The sequence below is a fragment of the Paroedura picta genome, chromosome 8 (assembly GCF_049243985.1).
Source record: "Paroedura picta isolate Pp20150507F chromosome 8, Ppicta_v3.0, whole genome shotgun sequence".
Lineage (NCBI taxonomy): Eukaryota > Metazoa > Chordata > Lepidosauria > Squamata > Gekkonidae > Paroedura > Paroedura picta.
In genome coordinates, this window is record NC_135376.1 from 93,912,829 (window position 1) to 93,929,288 (window position 16,460).

At 48.7% G+C, this 16,460-nt stretch overlaps 1 protein-coding gene across 2 annotated transcripts in view; it reads right to left on the reverse strand.

Annotated features, from left to right (window-relative positions):
* The window catches only part of PRXL2A (peroxiredoxin like 2A), a 32,642-nt gene that overhangs the window by 687 nt on the left and 15,495 nt on the right, over positions 1-16,460 (reverse strand). Inside the window, exons 1-5 of one of the 2 annotated variants that reach the window (XM_077350826.1) lie at positions 15,306-15,479; positions 9,374-9,553; positions 7,372-7,463; positions 4,144-4,284; positions 1,090-1,254 (exon numbers count right to left, since the gene is read on the reverse strand). In XM_077350826.1, the coding sequence (XP_077206941.1) occupies positions 1,090-1,254; positions 4,144-4,284; positions 7,372-7,463; positions 9,374-9,551 (576 nt within the window). In that variant the 5' untranslated portion in view covers positions 9,552-9,553; positions 15,306-15,479. Of the gene's footprint in view, positions 1-1,089; positions 1,255-4,143; positions 4,285-7,371; positions 7,464-9,373; positions 9,554-15,305; positions 15,480-16,460 lie in introns of those variants that run through there. The other variant, XM_077350825.1, reaches the window with a different exon arrangement.

The following is a 16,460-nucleotide window of genomic DNA, read 5'->3' on the forward strand; positions in this document are numbered from 1 at the left end:
AGCCCTGTCCTGTCAGATTACAGAAGCTATGGGGGGCTGAACCAGGCCTCGAGGAGAGCCAGCTTGGTGTAGTGGTTCGGAGTGTGGACTTCTAATCTGGCGAGCCGGGTTTGATTCCCCGCTCCCCTGCATGCAGCCACCTGGGTGACCTTGGGCTCACCCACAGCACTGATCAAGCTGTTCTGACCGAGCAGTGATATCAGGGCTCTCTCAGCCCCCGCTCCCTTTGAGGGTGTCTGTTGTGGGGAGAGGAAAGGGAAGGCGACTGTAAGCCGCTTTGAGACTCCTTCGGGTAAAGAAAAGCGGCATATAAGAAGCAATTCTTCTTCTTCTCCTACACCCCTCTCTGGGGTCCCTCCCCTACTCCCTCCATTGGCCATTTATGGTCATATCACCTGAGAAATATTTTGAAATATAAAAAATTAATTAACTCCCACCCATACTCAGGCCGAGTCTAAGCTGGTCCACTAATATAAAAGACTGGGGATGGTGCTGGTGCAGAAGTATCCCATTCAGTTGCCTCGCTTTTCCAACCAACCTGCCAGAATGAGTCTTTCATTTCTGCTCCTGACCAAGCGCCAACCATTTTGAATCTTGAGGCATTCTTATGAGTGATCCCAACTCTCAGCCTTTTGGCGACGGCCACGTAAGAAACATCAAGGAAGACAAAACTGGGCTGGCGACCAAAGCGGGACACACATTTTCACCGTTCCCAGATTGTGTCTTCAAGTTGGGGCAACCCTGCTCTGTCCAGCACGCAACCAAAAAGCTTGGAGTGGTTAATGTACCAAACTGGGTTCTGGGAAACCCAGATCTGAATTTCTATGGAAGCTCGCTGGGTGAATTTGGACCAGGCACAGACTAATCTACCTTGCAAGGCTGTTGTGGGGATAAAATAGAGGAGAGGAGAACAATGTTAAGTCACCCTGGGCTCCCATTGTGGGGGGGGGGGGGACAAGAAATAAAGTAAATAAATAAATCCAGTTGACCGGGGAAGCCTTGCTAACAATGCAGACTCAGGGCAGGGAGTCTGCATGCAGGTGGCAAAAGGTCGGGGACCCCGGGGGCAAGAACTAGTTTCTCTAATACCTGCTTCCCAGGACCGATCACGAAAACACCACCCAGGATGATTCCTTCTCCTTCAATGTTGCCGCTGAAGCCGCTGCACCAAGCCCGGAAGAAGTTCCTCCAGACGCTCCATCGGATGATGCTCAGGAACAGCATCTTCCTTTTCCGAGGCCCGTAGAAGCGTTTCTGGAGAAAGGAATCAGAAACAATTAGTGGGTGGGATGGACAAGGATCTGGCACTGTGGGAATGTGATCTTCTCTTCCCCTGGGTGTCCTGTTGATTTAGTGCTGCCAGAGCCTTTGATAGGAGGGATTGGTAGTCCTCCAAGTTTAAAAAAAAAAGTATCAGACTGACTTTTCAGGGACCTCAATATTTTCCTTTTTCTCGTCATCTGTTTTACTCTCTGAACAGTGGTTTGCCTCCCATGGTGTGCTGCCTCTACCCCTTTTTCTGTTAACAGGCTCTTTTTGTGCTACTTTAGTTTGCCTCTATGGGCCAATGGGTCTTCCCCAAAACCTTCATGCCTCGAAAGGGAGGAAGGAGGACAACTAGTTAGGGATCTGCCACTTCTACGGCTTTTTTGGTAACGGTATGGTCAATCTCTTCCCTCACGGTTTGTCTAATGAAGAAGAAAACTCCCTGGGGGAGATTAAATGGCTCAGAGTCAGGTCCGTTATTCCTCCATTGGCCCAGGTGTCCTCCTGACCAGCTGCTGGTTCAACATGCTCTTCCACTGGCATCTGCCTTTCACTCCCATCCATTCCTGTATTGACAAGAAAGCTCACAGAGGCAGATAACTCTGCTTTGCAGTTGGCGTTTGAGCACACAAAATGGCCACCACACACAGTTGGGAGGCTTGAGCAGGCCACTGACTCTGTAGCCGCCACCTGTACACGGTGTTATTTTCTATGCGCTTTTGTGGTTTTCGGCAGGGCGACTATGCTGACTGGATAAGGCCAAGCTTGCTAGGGTTCTTGCCCACCCAAATGGCAGGTTTGCTTGCTTGGGTATTGAAGGAAGTCTCCAGTTCCCCTTCTGAGTGGAGGCCATCGCTGCCCTCTCTCTGTTCTATGGCTTGAGCTGCCAAAATTGACACATTATGCAAGCCTATTAGCAGGGAATGGCTGCAGAGGCTGTTCTTAACCTGCTGGCTTTCTCTCAGTTCTTTCCTCAGCCAAACAGAGAAGGAGGGAGTTAAATGACATTTTAGATGTAAAATCAGTAAGCAGAAACTGAAACGGAGAAACAAAGGAAGGAAATAAGAATGAGAAGAAATATTAGAGGAAAATACCAGAGTGGATATACTACAGCCTCCTCTCAAACTGCTCTTCCTGGTGAGGCAGGAACAGAACTGAAGGACAGGTGGCTCCCACAACAGAGAGGAAGGAGAAAAAATAGTTCCTGTATCCCTGAGTGGATAATGGGAATCACCCATCTAGATGTCCTCCTGCTCAGAGGGAGAATTTGTTAATTTTTAACGAGCTCCTGGACTGGAATCTAGGTCTTTGACCCCCAACCAGCTCTACATTTGCATTTAGTTACTGCCATGAATTTTCTTGACTGCCATGACCAGATAGGGGGAGCAGAGTAGAGGGTTTTGGGAGGAGCAGAATGAAGCTCAGCCATGTGTGGAGAAGAGCCGTCTTGGGCGTTATGTCTTCCAGCAGAATGCCGGGACAAGGTAGGAGGAATAGAGTGAAATTGCCACCCAAAAATTGATCGATTGCCTGTCCGCCCAGACTTGCAGTCTGTAAATAACCAGACTGTTTCTTTCCTCTTCCAGACATGCTTAGAGTCGTCGTCAACAGGCACACCAAAGTTTAGTAAACACAGCAGTGCATCCCTGAGTTACCTCCCATCTCTTATCCCTTCGGGGGACAAGCTGTCAGCTTGATTGCTACGGCTCTTCCTTTTTTCTTATTTTTAGTGTCTGCTTTTTGAAGGCGGGATGCTTAAAACAGGCCAGGCAACCTTCTCTCATTCACAATTGGATGAAGTGAAGAAACGGCTGCCCTAATCTTTCTGTTGATCTGTGCACGTCCGTGGGGAAGCCCTGGCAAGGACGCGCTGAGACGTGAAAGAGAAAAACCGTCTCCTGCGCACGTTTATTAACGGTGTATAAATAGAAAAGCCATCAAAGCCGATTAGCCTAATAACCAGCAGGGCTCTTAACTAATCCACATGCCACGGACCTCCCTACAACATTCCTGTTATCCCTTAACCAACATGGAGAGGTTGGTGAGGGGCTGACAACTAACTGCACAACTGTGTCAGGCAAACAGGCACAGGCAAACGGCAGTGCTGGGGCTCAGTGGCAGAGCCTCTGCTTGGCATGCAGAAGGTCCCTAGTTCAATCCCCGGCACCTCCAGTTAAAAGGACCAGGCAGCAGGATATGTGGAAGACGTCTCCGCCTGAGTCCCGGGCGAGCTGCTGTCAGCCTGAGTAGACAATATTGACTTCGATGGCCTGATTCACTATCAGGCAGCTTCATGTGCTGGAATAGGAGCTGAGAGATCTGGGTTCAAATTCCTCACTCTCCTATGGAACATGCTGACATTCTTCTCAGCCTAACGCACCTCACGGGGGGTGGGGGAGCCCAGGATAAAATAAGGGAAGGCAGAGCCATGTAAGTCACTCTGAACTCCTTTCATGAAAGTTGAGGATAAAAATGTGCCGGATACATAGGTGTTTGGTTCAAACACACAGGCATCCCAGTTTGGAAGTCTCTCACACTTGCCTTCCACCCAAGCCTCATGCTGGCTCAACTCGGAAGAAAGAAGAACAACATTTCTGGAATATTTTTCTCCCCTAAATCACTCCCAAAGTAAACGTTGGTCAGAACGCCCAATTTGCCCTCCCAAGATCCAGAAAAGCAGCCTCCAAGGGTTGTGACGGAGCTTGGACAAGGGAGGTCTGTTCTCCTCACTGCACTTGCCAAGGAATACACAGATTTAAGCCCGCTTGTACCAAGACGCTTCTGTGGAGACGGAAAGTGACTCTTTTGACCGAGGGGCTCGGAACCTCTGAGGTGAATTGGGGCGGGGATCCTTCTCTCTTGTCAGTCGTGCCTTACCTTTTCATCCAGGAAGATTTCTCCCTTGAAATATGGCTGAAAGTCCGCCACTTCAGTGCCGATATTCTCTTTCACAACAGCGTAAAGTGGGACCCCCAGCTGGTCCAGCTGAGGTTTCAGAGAGGACAGCTCAGCAGCCTCCTAAAAACGAGACAGACGCCATGATATTGGGTGACAGACTCAGGAAGCAAGGCCATATCGGATTATGAGTCACAAGGAGATGCAAGAGATAAGGTAAAGGTAAAGGTACCCCCTGTGCAAGCACAGAGTCATGTCTGACCCTTGGGGTGACGCCCTCTAGCGTTTTCATGGCAGACTCAATACGGGGTAGTTTGCCAGTGCCTTCCCCAGTCATGACCGTTTACCCCCCAGCAAGCTGGGTACTCATTTTACCGACCTCGGAAGGATGGAAGGCTGAGTCAACCTTGAGCCGGCTGCTGGGATCGAACTCCCAGCCTCATGGGCAGAGCTTCAGACTGCATGTCTGCTGCCTTACCACTTTGCGCCACAAGAGGCTCATTGATGCAAGAGATACTGAACATTAAATCTGTGTTGGATTCAAAATGGATGTTATTAAAGATGATACCAAACGATATCAAAATGTATAGTGAGCTTGTTAAATAAATGGCAGTAACTGCTAGGACCCTTATGCACCAAGATGGAAAATAAAGGTTATATAATCTGATGGAAGAGGGGACAATGGCAAAGCTTGTGTATATGATGCCCGATATATTAACAGTGGAATTCAGAAGAAAACAGAGTTCAATATTAGATTAGATTGAACAGTAACAAATTGAGATGAAAAGAAATAATGGATTTTTAGACTGTCGATGCCAACTCTGGGGAAAATGCAAATCTGGGAAAATGCAGTATGTGGTGCGTGATATTAAGAAGACTTGGTACTTATATGCCGCTTTTCTCAACCCGAAGGAGTCTCAAAGCGGCTTCCAATCACCTTCCCTTCCCTCTTTCCACAACAGACACCCTGTGAGGGAAGTGAGGCTGAGAGAGCCTGAGATTACTGCTTGGTCAGAACAATTTTATCAGGGCTGTGGTGAGTCCAAGGTCACCCTGCTGGCTGCATGTGGGGGAGTGCAGAATCGAACCCGGCTCGCCAGATTAGAAGTCCACACTCTTAACCACTACACCAAACTGGTGTAGGGAATGCAAAAGAACAAGGTATGTATTGTCAAATGCCAACTTAAGGCTTATCTGTTTTAAAACAGTAGTTCCGTATGATGTAATATTTCTCTTTTTTCTTTAAATAAAATCTCTTTTAAAAAGTGAGCAAGCAAGCACGGTCTTAAGAGTCACAATGCCTGACCAGTCTCGGGAAGATCTGGGTTCGAGTCCCAACTCAACGGAGGAATTCAAGGCCCTTCCCTCTCTCTTAGCTTCGCCTACTTCATAGTGGTGGGGTAAGGAAAGCATCTGAGACATCTACAGTTTTTTGGAGGGAAAGGTGGGATAAAAATATACCAGATAAATAACTGGCAGTTATTCCTATCTGGCCAAGACTTAATAACATTGAGGGGACATGGTATTGCCAGATGTTGTCAGATCTCAGAAGCTGTGCTACACAAAGAAAGGGGGGGTTACCAAATGTCAGTTGCAACTTGACATACAAGGCAGTATTAAAGTCACAGCTACAAACTGCTAAGATGGCATCCAAGGCACATATATCAACAGAGGTTTTTAGGATTGCGGTACATGTCTGTTAAGAACAAAAATGGTGCATCAGGAGTTTGGTGGCAAAGCTGGCCTTGCTTGCGGAGGTTGGCAGCCACCAATGTGTGAACACAAAGGCCATTTTCGATCCAGCCCTGACTAAAAGCTGTCCTTCCCCACAACTTGGAAATCCACATGAGTGTCTTCGTGGATGTTGGACCTGGCGTCTTGTCCCTCCAACCTGCATCAGGTTTTGGAGCAGAGCTGTCCTTCATCCCATTCTCACCTATTTGGCCTGCATATAGAGGAACTGCCTTTTCCACAACATCCCCCCAAAGTCAGTAAGATCATCTGACCAAGCTCAGGATCCGCCCAAGGGAGGGGAGACTGGCCTCGACCAGGACCAGGGACTTTTCGAGCTTGGCCCGTCTGGTGGAATGCTCTGCTGAGAGAGATTCGGGCCCTGTGGGACCTTAACCAGTTCCTGCAGGACAAAGCTCTTCCACCAGGCCTACGTTGGGGCCCTGATGGACCTCCTTGTCAGATCCCTGCCAGCTGTAACCTCATCAGATGCTGAGGAAGAAGCAGAGCGTAGAGTTCTGCCAGGATCAGCCTCAGAACCACAGGAGCCACCAGCAGACTCAGGACTGGCCAAGGAGCCCAGCTTGGAACCTGGACCAGGCACAAGCACTCAGCCCCTGGGCATCCAGCTGGTGGCAGAAGCACCAGCTGATTCTTCACCCTTATCTCCTGAGCCCAGAGAACAATGGCATGGCAAGCAACGCCTCATGTTACTTGAGAGGCGCTGTTCAGCGAGGTTAGAAGCTCCATGCAGGCCTGGCTTTGGTGAATGCTTGCAGAGTTTGGACTCTGACTAATCAGATGTGTCTGTGATTACCAAGCTTAGAATGAGAGTGGAGACAAGGGCTGACTGAGCCTGCACTCCCTGTTTCTACTTCCTTTGCTTCGATTGGATTCCTTGTGCTACTGATCTTTGGCTGGTGACCTGGACAACAGACCCTCTCCTGCCCTTGACTGTTTCGGCTGCTGGTGTGAGCTCTGACTTTCGGCTTGTGCGCCTTCTTCTCCCTTGAGACTATCTGCCTGGTAGCCCACTGCTGGAAACCGGACACGTCAAAAACGGCTGGCCTCCCCGCCACAGACTGAAGGAAGAGCTGCCCTCAAAAGATTTGACCTCACCCCCAGCCTAAACTAGTCGGGAGCTACTGAAGCAGAATGCTTTATGGAATGTAGATATGATTTTGCATTTTTACTGACTGTTAACACATACTGTTGCCCATCCTGAGTGTTTAGGAAGGGCGGGTTATATCAACAAGGATTTATTGATTTAACGTGACAGAATATCCTTCCAGAAGAATATTCCCCACCCGCAGAAAATCAGCATCTCAGGGACAAAGAGTGCAGCCTAGCCTTCTCGGCTCTCGGTAGGGTCTCTTGGTGTTGATCATTGCATCCAATCGAAACGTTTCTGGACACCGCAGCTGGGGCAACTCAGTTGGTCATGATTCGGAAGACACCCCCGCCAAACACCCAGCCTACCTCTCTGCACAGAAATCATCCGGGCCTCCGTACCGCCATGATCACGGCCCCGTCTTTCCTCCACAGCTCCCCAGCTTTGAACGTTCTTTGCTCTGCTTGTGAACAAAAGGTGGCACAGGTCAGAGAACTGATGACTCCTGGTTCTCCTGAATAAAGACACTGGTGGGGGGAAAGGCCACCAAGTAACAGCTGACTTGTGACGACTCCATGAGGTTTTCATGGCAAGAGATGTTCAGGGGGTGATTTGTCATTGTCCGCGTACCAACCCTGGACTTCCTTGGTGGTCTCCCATCCAAACTAACTAACTAACTAACTAACTAACTAACTAACTAACTAACTAACTAACTAACTAACTAACTAACTAACTAACTAACTAACTAAAAACAAACAAACAAACAAACAAACACTAGCCAGGGTCCACCCTGTTTACCTTCCAAACTCTGATGTGATTGGGCTAGCCTGGGCCACACAGGTCAAAGTGAATAACACAGCAATAAAATAAAAATTAAAGTTAGTAATGCAAAGTTCCATGACCTGGCTACTTGGGAGCCTTGCTTCTGTTGGTTGGATGGCCAAGTGGGCGCATCTTAACACCCTCCGTCTCTCAAGGTCAATGAAAGACCCGGATAAGAGCCAGCATGGCGTAGCGGTTAAGAGGGGTGGGCCTCTGATCTAGAGAGCCCCACTCCACCTTCGCATGCAGCCAACTGGGTGACCTTGGGCCAGTTACAGTTCTCTTAAAGCTGTTCTTGCAGAACAGTTCTATCTGAGCTCTCTCAGCCTCACCTACCTCACAGGGTGTCTATTGTGGGGAGAGGAAGGAAAGTAATTGTAAGCTACTTGAGACTTCTTCCTATAGTAAGAAACAGGGAACCTTCCCAAAAAAACTCAGAATAAACTAGACTGCTCCATCTAGGTCAGTGGGCCACAACAAACAAACTACACTCCTCAGTTTATGCACTTGTTTGGAAATCCTCAATTGTTCCAGGACAAAAACCCTAGCTGAAGAAAGCACAGGGGGATTACAATGGTAAAGCTGTGCTTGAGTTCTCAGGGGATTAGGAGTTACGACTGGTGAGCCATCATGTGTTATACTGAAGGTCAATTGACGGGTTCAGTATTGTGATTATTTGCTGGCACTGAGACAAGGACACTGAGACAAGGCTTATTTGTAAGGGTTAGCATTAGTGATTTGTTTGCAATTTGCATTTTCTAAGATTAACCCCTCTCCCCCAACACACACACCCACCCAGTTTCCCCCGTACAACCACATACTGGGTCAGATTGCGTAATCGTGACTGGATATTTACAGAACAGATCTCTTCCCAAGGCCACTGAAGATTCTGGCCAAGGGACAACAGATCTTTGGGAACTTAAGTACGATTGGTGTGTGTGTGCTACAGCAATAAGGAGCAAAAGGGTAAGAAGGATCTGTCGTCCACCTTGCACATGCAAGGGTCTCATTCAAGGAATGCCCGGCTTATAAGTTTAGCTAACTCCCCTCCCCACCCAAGACATCCCACATAGTTCCCAAGGGTTTCCTAACTCTCAGAAACAGCTGAGGAAGTTATAAAGTTGGAGGCCTGGACCTGTGCAGCCCATGCGTGTCATCGGTTGGAAGCTAAGCAAGGTCAGACCCGGTTAATACTTCGGTGGGAGACCAGCAAAGAAACTGAAAATCCCCATGTGGAGGCAAGCAGTCGCAAAATGCCTCTGAATATCTCTTGACTTGAAAAATATACATTTGGCTGTAGGGCTGCCAGGTCCCATCTGGCCAATGGAGGGGATGGGGGGGGGGGGCGTACGGGTTGCCAGATCCAGGTTGGGAAACTCCTGGAAATTTGGGGATGGAGCCTGGGGAGGACAGGGACCTCAGTGGGGTACAGTGCCATAGAATCCACCCTCCAAAACACCATCTTCTCCACTGATGGCCAGAACTGCAAAAAGGGGTCAAATTACTTTGCCAGACCGGGCCCACCGCTCCAAGCAAGCCTGACCATACCTTCTCCTATCGTCTGCAGATCGATGTCCTCCAGAAACTCCAGTGATGCCTTCTCCGCTTTGGACAGGAACAAGTCTGTATTGGCCAAGATGACCCCCGTCACAGCGGCCCCGATGGCCCCCAGGCCGATGGACCACATCGCCACGGTGAAGCACCCCAGGTCGAACTGTGAAGACATATCTGGAAAGGAAAGCATCAGCCAGCTTTGCTGGGGTTCAAAAGAAAAGGATCATGGGGAAACGCCAGTGTCCTGAGCGCAGCTGCCATGTGAGGACCATGAGGAGGGTGGAAAACACAGATTGCCTCATTCTGGATTATTGCAGACCTGTCTACCAACTGGGATAGATTCAAATGAATAGCCGTGTTGGTCTGGAGTAGCTTAATAAAAGTAGTCCAATAGCACCTTAAAACCAACAAAGATTTATTCAAGGCGGGAGCTTTCGAGTGCATGCACTCTGTGCATGCACTCGGAAGCTCCCACCTTGAATAAATCTTTGTTGGTCGTAAAGGTGCTATTGGACTCTGTTTTTGTCTATCAACTGTGACTGAGCCTCTATTTGGCCATGTGGCTCCAAAGGCTCTTGGAAGGGTGGGGATCCTGTTAGGTGATGCCGCCCGCCCACATAAACAAGCACAGACTGGTGTTTGTGGCAGGCTCTTGTTATTGCTCTGAAGGATAAATTGGCCTTTCAGTATTTAAACAGTGGGAAGTTTCCAGCCCTTTATGGATGCAGAGATACGCTGGAACGTGTGGGGTCTTGGAGACCAGAGAGGGGAAAGAGGGAGAAGGTTTCTAAGGGGCGGGGGAACTCCACACAATTCTTATCCTCCCTTGGTGAGAAGCTGGATTCTGTTTCAGAGGGCAGCATGTGCCGTCAAACTGGTAGGCTGCAGAAACTGTAGAAACAAAATTTTCAAAAGAAAAACTTCTGGGAGTCAAAGTTTCCGTTGTCGATTCATAGGGCAGAAGTTTCTGACAAAGGGAGCTTTGATTTTCTAAAGATGACCCTGTCTTTTTGTACCCTACTTTTTACCATTCAAAGGCATCTCAAAGTGGCGTACAAACATCTTTCCCTTCCTTTCCCCACAGCAAACCCCCTGTGAGGGAGGTGAGGTTGAGAGAGCTCTAAGAGAACTGTGACTGGACCGAAGTCAGCCAGCTGGCTGCATGGGAAGCAGGAGTGGGGAATCAAACCCAGTTCTCCAAATTAGAGGTCACAGCTCTGAACCACGACTCCAAAAATATTGGTGGTCTCTAAAGTACTCCTGGACTCAAATAAAGTTAGTTTCAGTTATTCTTAATGTGGAATTTAGATTACCCGGCTTTAAGGCTTACATCGCACAGAGATTTTTATTGGCTGGGTTCTTGCAATTTTTAAACAATATTCGTTGAACACCCTTGAGCACTGGAGCTGTTTCTTTTAGTAAGTGCAGGATTTTCCAAACAGGCTGACCCAGGAACAGCACAAAAACATGGGGACTAAGGGAAGGAAAATGCAACATCGTTTTCAACATCGTTGAAGCACAGGGTGTCTGTTGTGGGGGGAGGAATGGGAAGGCGACTGTAAGCCGCTTTGAGCCTCCTTCGGGTAGGGAAAAGCGGCATATAAGAACCAACTCTTCTTCTTCTTCTTCTTCTTTTGGCCGCCCCATCAAAGCCAACCGGCCAGCTTTTTGGCAAAACAGGCACCGTTTCTGCTTGTGGGGTGTGGGGGATCCAGTTCGGACATCGATGGCTATTGCTGGGTAACGCCAGCGGTAGAATCAATCCAAGCACGTTTAGCTGCCGGCTCGCTGCACAACGGAAACTCAGCAATGCCCGTACAGCCGTGACTCGCTCCCAGGGGCACCGTTATCAGTTGTGCTAGCTTCAGGGAAGACATGTGCCACCGGTGACTCAAAAGGGGTAGGCTGGTTCGTTTTCACCAAACAAGGACTCCACAGAACCCAAAAGCCCTCTAACCTGGAGTCCAGTGGCACAGATTCAGAGCTGAGTCAGAAGTCTGACCTTGGGAGCGTGCCAAGAGCTTGTCTGCGCAATGCTCCGGGAAGCACACCAACGCACCCTGTGGCAAGCGGGCAAGCTGCGCAACACACATCCTCGGGCTTGGCCACTGTGAATCCCACATTTTTTTTAAAATTAAAAACATCAGAGAAACTTAATCTGAATAGTTTTATTTTAATTGCTCCACAATTAAGACAATTAAGTACCCTGTTTTTCACTGCCAGAAGGGATAAAAGAGAGGCTTACAATTTCCTTCCCTTTCTTCCCCTCTCCATGACAGACACCCTGTGAGGTAGGGGGAGGTGAGAGATCCCTGATAGATCTGCGCCATCAGAACAGCATGAGCCAAAGGTCACCCAGCTGGTTGCATGTGGAGGAGGAGCGGGGAATCAGACCCGGCTCGCCAGATTATAAGCCGCCACTCTTAACCACTACACCAACAGCATGTGCTCAAAACAGGGGAGAACAACGCTGTCCTCACCTATTTATTAATTCATTTATGCCCCCTCCCTCGCCAATAATGGCTCGTGTCATTTTCCTCCCCTCCACATTATCCTCACAACAACCCAGGGAGGTAGGCTAGGCGGAGAGAGTGCTACTGGCCCAAGGTCCCCCAAGCTAGCTTCTATTACGCAAGCAGGGATTCGAACTTCGGTCTCCCAGATCCTAGCCCAATAGCCTCACCCATGACGCCACACTAGTATGGAGGACTGCAGGTTTAAGCTGGGAAACTCTTGGCGATTTGGGGGTGGGGCCCTGGAAGAACAGTGAGGTCACAAAGCCATACAGTCCCTGTCCCCAAGCAGCCCTTTTCTCCAAGGAAACAGAGGTCTTCAGCCAGGAGATGAGCTGTTATTCCAGCGGGATCCCCAGGTCCCACCGAGAGGCTCACGTCCTTTATTTATCGCATTTGTAGATCGCCACTCCAGCCATCTTGCGGAGGTTAACAACATGAGTTCATTAAAAATACAAGCGTCTAAAATCAACCAAAAAAACATCCTCCCCCCCCTTCAAAATTTCCCCACTGCAGCCATGTATCTCAGGGCTGGTGCTTAAAGGAGGGGCTCAAGAGCTTCTCTGGCCTCAACCAAACGCCTGGCGAAAGAGCTCCGTCTTGCAATCCCTGCAGAACTGTGTGAGTTCCATCAGGGCCCTTCGTTCTTTGTGGACGATTCCCTATAAGCGACTGAGAGGAGAACAGAATGCCTCTAAACATTAAGCATCTCGCCTCACTGGCTTTCCATGCTGTCTCAGTACAGGACCTGAGACACTCCCGGACAGTGAACAAATGAATATACCGTATTTGCCGGCGTATAAGACGACTGGGCATATAAGACGACCCCCAACATTTCCACTCAAATTATAGTTTGTTACATTACATTACAGTATGGCCACTATGGGCAGCTCTGTCTATCCCAACTGAAGTGCACCCGGCATATAGGACGACCCCCCCACTTGGAGGCATGTTTTTCAGGGGGGGGAAAGTAGTCTTATACGCCCCGGGACATGCAAACTCCTTTCCTAGCAGGGGCTGCCAAACCCCCATAAAAGAAACAAACTAAAAAACTCACGGTTTGTTCACAAATCACAGGCACGGCCAGAACAGCTTTTGCCAAGCCCCAGAGTTGATGTATATTGTTTGCCTTCCTTACGGTCTTTTTATAGTTTGAAGAGCTGTCACTCCACAATTAAACTATGAAGAAACTCATTAGGCTGTGAATTTTATCTAGAGGCCTCTAGGCACTTGGACAGTAAAATTGTTGACGGGGTCCACTGAGGACGCATTCACGACCAAAACGCAGGATTGACCGGTTCCTTGTTTGGATTTCGGGATTTCCAGTGGCATTCTACAGCTTCTGAATATCTCTGCAGTATGACTATGTATTGTTTGTGCTTTCAAAGCATTTGGACAAAGCTTTTCTTCATAGCCTCCGGGTGGGGTGTGGGGATCCCCCGGAATTCTAGCTCATCCCCAGATGACAGAGATCAGTTCCACTGGAGGAAATTGGTGCTTTATTGGGGCACGGAGTATTCCAAAGCATTAACCTCCTGGGGTCCTGTCCTTCTAAATATCCAAGAGTTCCCCAGTTTGGAACTGACAACCCTGCCCCTCCCACCCCCTGCCCACAGCCGGGAAAGGGGGGGGAGCTTTGCAACCCTAAGTACGTGTGGATTCGAACCTGGGTCTCCGAAACCTTAGTCTGACACTAACTGCTATATCATGCTGGCTCTAGTGCCTATGAATCAGACCCAAGTAACCTGAATAAGACCACTTATATTTTTAGGGCTGAAGAAGCTTCCCCCCTCCCATTAAAAATTAACACTTTTTCTCTTTTCATGCACACGGTCTTTCTCCCACTAACAGATGCAGAAGAGAGATTCCCCCACTGTGCATGAGTGGGGGGACTAGGAGAGAGATTGGAACACTATTGATTGCCAGATGGGGAAGGGAGACCAGAAGCCACCTCCCACCCCCCCAAACCCCTGAAGTTTCTGCATTCTCAAAAGAAACACTCATTCTCTGCCCTGGATATGCCATGTTGCGCTATTCTGGTAATGAAGTCACAGGTATCTGATGTGCTCTTAAAAAAAGAAAATCATACCAAACATATGACAGTACGATTTAATACGGAGATACGAAATCATATTCAATTGTTGTCAAGCACTACAATTACACAGGGGTGGCGCCTGTGGTAATAGAACTACCCTGTTGTTAATTACGAAACGTTTTACGGGCCTTACGCCACGGTCATGCCCTTTCTCCTTCTACTCCCAAAGTCCTGAGGGTTGGGATCAAAAGAAACCTCCCTGCTGTAATTGCTACCTTAAAATTAAAAACCTATGGCATTGAAAAACAAGCGTTCACTGCCCCTGGACTAACTCCAAGTGCAAACCTGAGCTAAGGGATTCACATTTTAATGTCCTCAGAGTAGCTCTGCACTGGATTGCATCTTTACAGCCTAAATCCTCTATGTGTGGGATGTTTCCTTCCCCTCGTCCATGCACCGTGGCAAAGTCCTGCTGAACAAAGGCAATCAAAAATAAGCCGGCAGGTCTGAGGCCCCAAGGAACTATCTACCCCTTTGTTTTAGAATCCCTGGCATTTTGCCACCGCAAAATGAGACTGGTGCAGAATGCGGCTGCCAGGGTTCTTGCAGGAACATCTTGGAGGGCCCACACTCCCACAGCTGCACTGACTACCAGGTGACTGCCGAATCAAGCTTAAGGTTCTGGTAATCACCTTCAAGGCCATATATGGCCTGGGCCCTGAGTATCTGAGAAACTGCCTCTCTACCTATGTTTCCCAAAGAGCACTGCACTCCACCAACACCAACAAACTGGTGATTCCTGGCTCCTGGGAAGCTCCTCTCTCATCAACCGGAGCAGGGCTTTCTCGGTGTTGGCCCCACCTGGTGGAATGAGCTCCCAGATGACATGAGGGCCCTACTGGAGCCAAAACAATTCCACAGGGCCTGCAAGAAGGAGCTCTTCCACCAGGCTTTTGGTCAGGACAAGTGACCAAGCCACCACCTGTCAACCAAAGCCCAGAGTGTCCCCTCCCACCATCCACTACACTAACAAAAGAAAAAAAAAACAGAATCACAGTGCAGAAAGAGGCGAGTTGCTGATTGCTGAATGTTAAATTATAAACTGCATTGACTGATAACAAGTTCCTATTGTTAACGACATTATTATATACTTAAGTAAAGATATTTTATTGTACTGCATTGTATTATGAAAGCTTCTAAGGGAAACCGCCCCAAGACAAAAAGGAGGGCAGTATATAAAAATAATAAAATACAAAGATAAAACTGCTATACATGCTTAGTAACTCTCTGGGCCCCAGTGAGCTAGTATGAGAGGGTGGTATATAAATTAAATAAATAATAAATAAAATGCACAGAAGGTTCAAGAGGACACACTTACCAGCCCCTCCCTCGTCAAAAACTGCTTTAACGAGCAAACTTCATCAGGACCTGGAGGAGACAGGAGGCGTCTGGGCTGGCCGGCTGGCCGGCAGATGGTCAATGCTCACGAGAGGAGCCTGGTTTTGACTCACCCTTCTCCAAGATAACAGCGTAGGGGCTGGGCTGGGCACCTCACCAGGGTGGAAAAGCCTTGGTGTGAGTCCCAGTGCACCACGCCAAGTATCATTCTGCAACACACGTGTGGAAATACGGGTGGCTTGGGACGGGGCAGTAATTGAGAGGGAAGTCCTTTCTGCAAAATGATGAGGCTGGGCTTGTGCCATTCACACGGGGCTGCCATTGTGATGCCTGCAGACACCATGCTTGCAAAACAAGCCCTCCCCAAGGAAAGTGATGTCACCCTGACTGTCTATGCATCCTTACCAGTTTTACTGATTTGTGGCCTGAAAGGCTGGGGGGGGGGGATCTGAACCAGGTTTTGAGAAGCTTCCCAGATGGATCTCTTCGAAGCCGTTCCTACTTATGAGAAATGGCAAGTTATAAGCCTGCCTTACTTGTACACTTTGGGGAAAGCGGGTTCAGTGAGATGAAGATAATTCCATCTGACGCCCAGTTTTAAAAGCACAAAATGTTAAAGAAACCTAATAGCCCTGTTTATAAAACCAAGGGGCCAGATGATCTAACAGGCTGCTACAATATTCACCGCACCACGACTGCAGGCAGAAGAAGAGTTGGTTTTCATACCCCGCTTTTTACTGCCCGAAGGTGCCTCAAAGCAGCTGACAAACACTTTCCCCTTCATCTCCCCATAACAGACACCCTGTGAGGTAGGTGAGGCTGAGGGAGCTCTGACAAAAACTGCTGTGTGAGAACAGCTCTAACAGGACTGTGACTAGCCCAAGGTCCCCCAGCTGGCTGCATGTGAAGGGGGAGGGGGGAATCAAACCCTGTCCCGCAGATCAGAGGCCGCTGTTCTTAACCACGACACCAAGCTAGCAGCTAAAGACTTCTTTAAAAATTTAGGATGGCATTTGAGACACCCTAAGTCAGCAGTAGTTTGATGGCCAATCTTCCCTTTCCTCTCCTCACCACAGACACTCTATGAGGGGGGTGAGGCTGAGAGAGTCCTGATATTACTGAAGAAGAAGAGTTG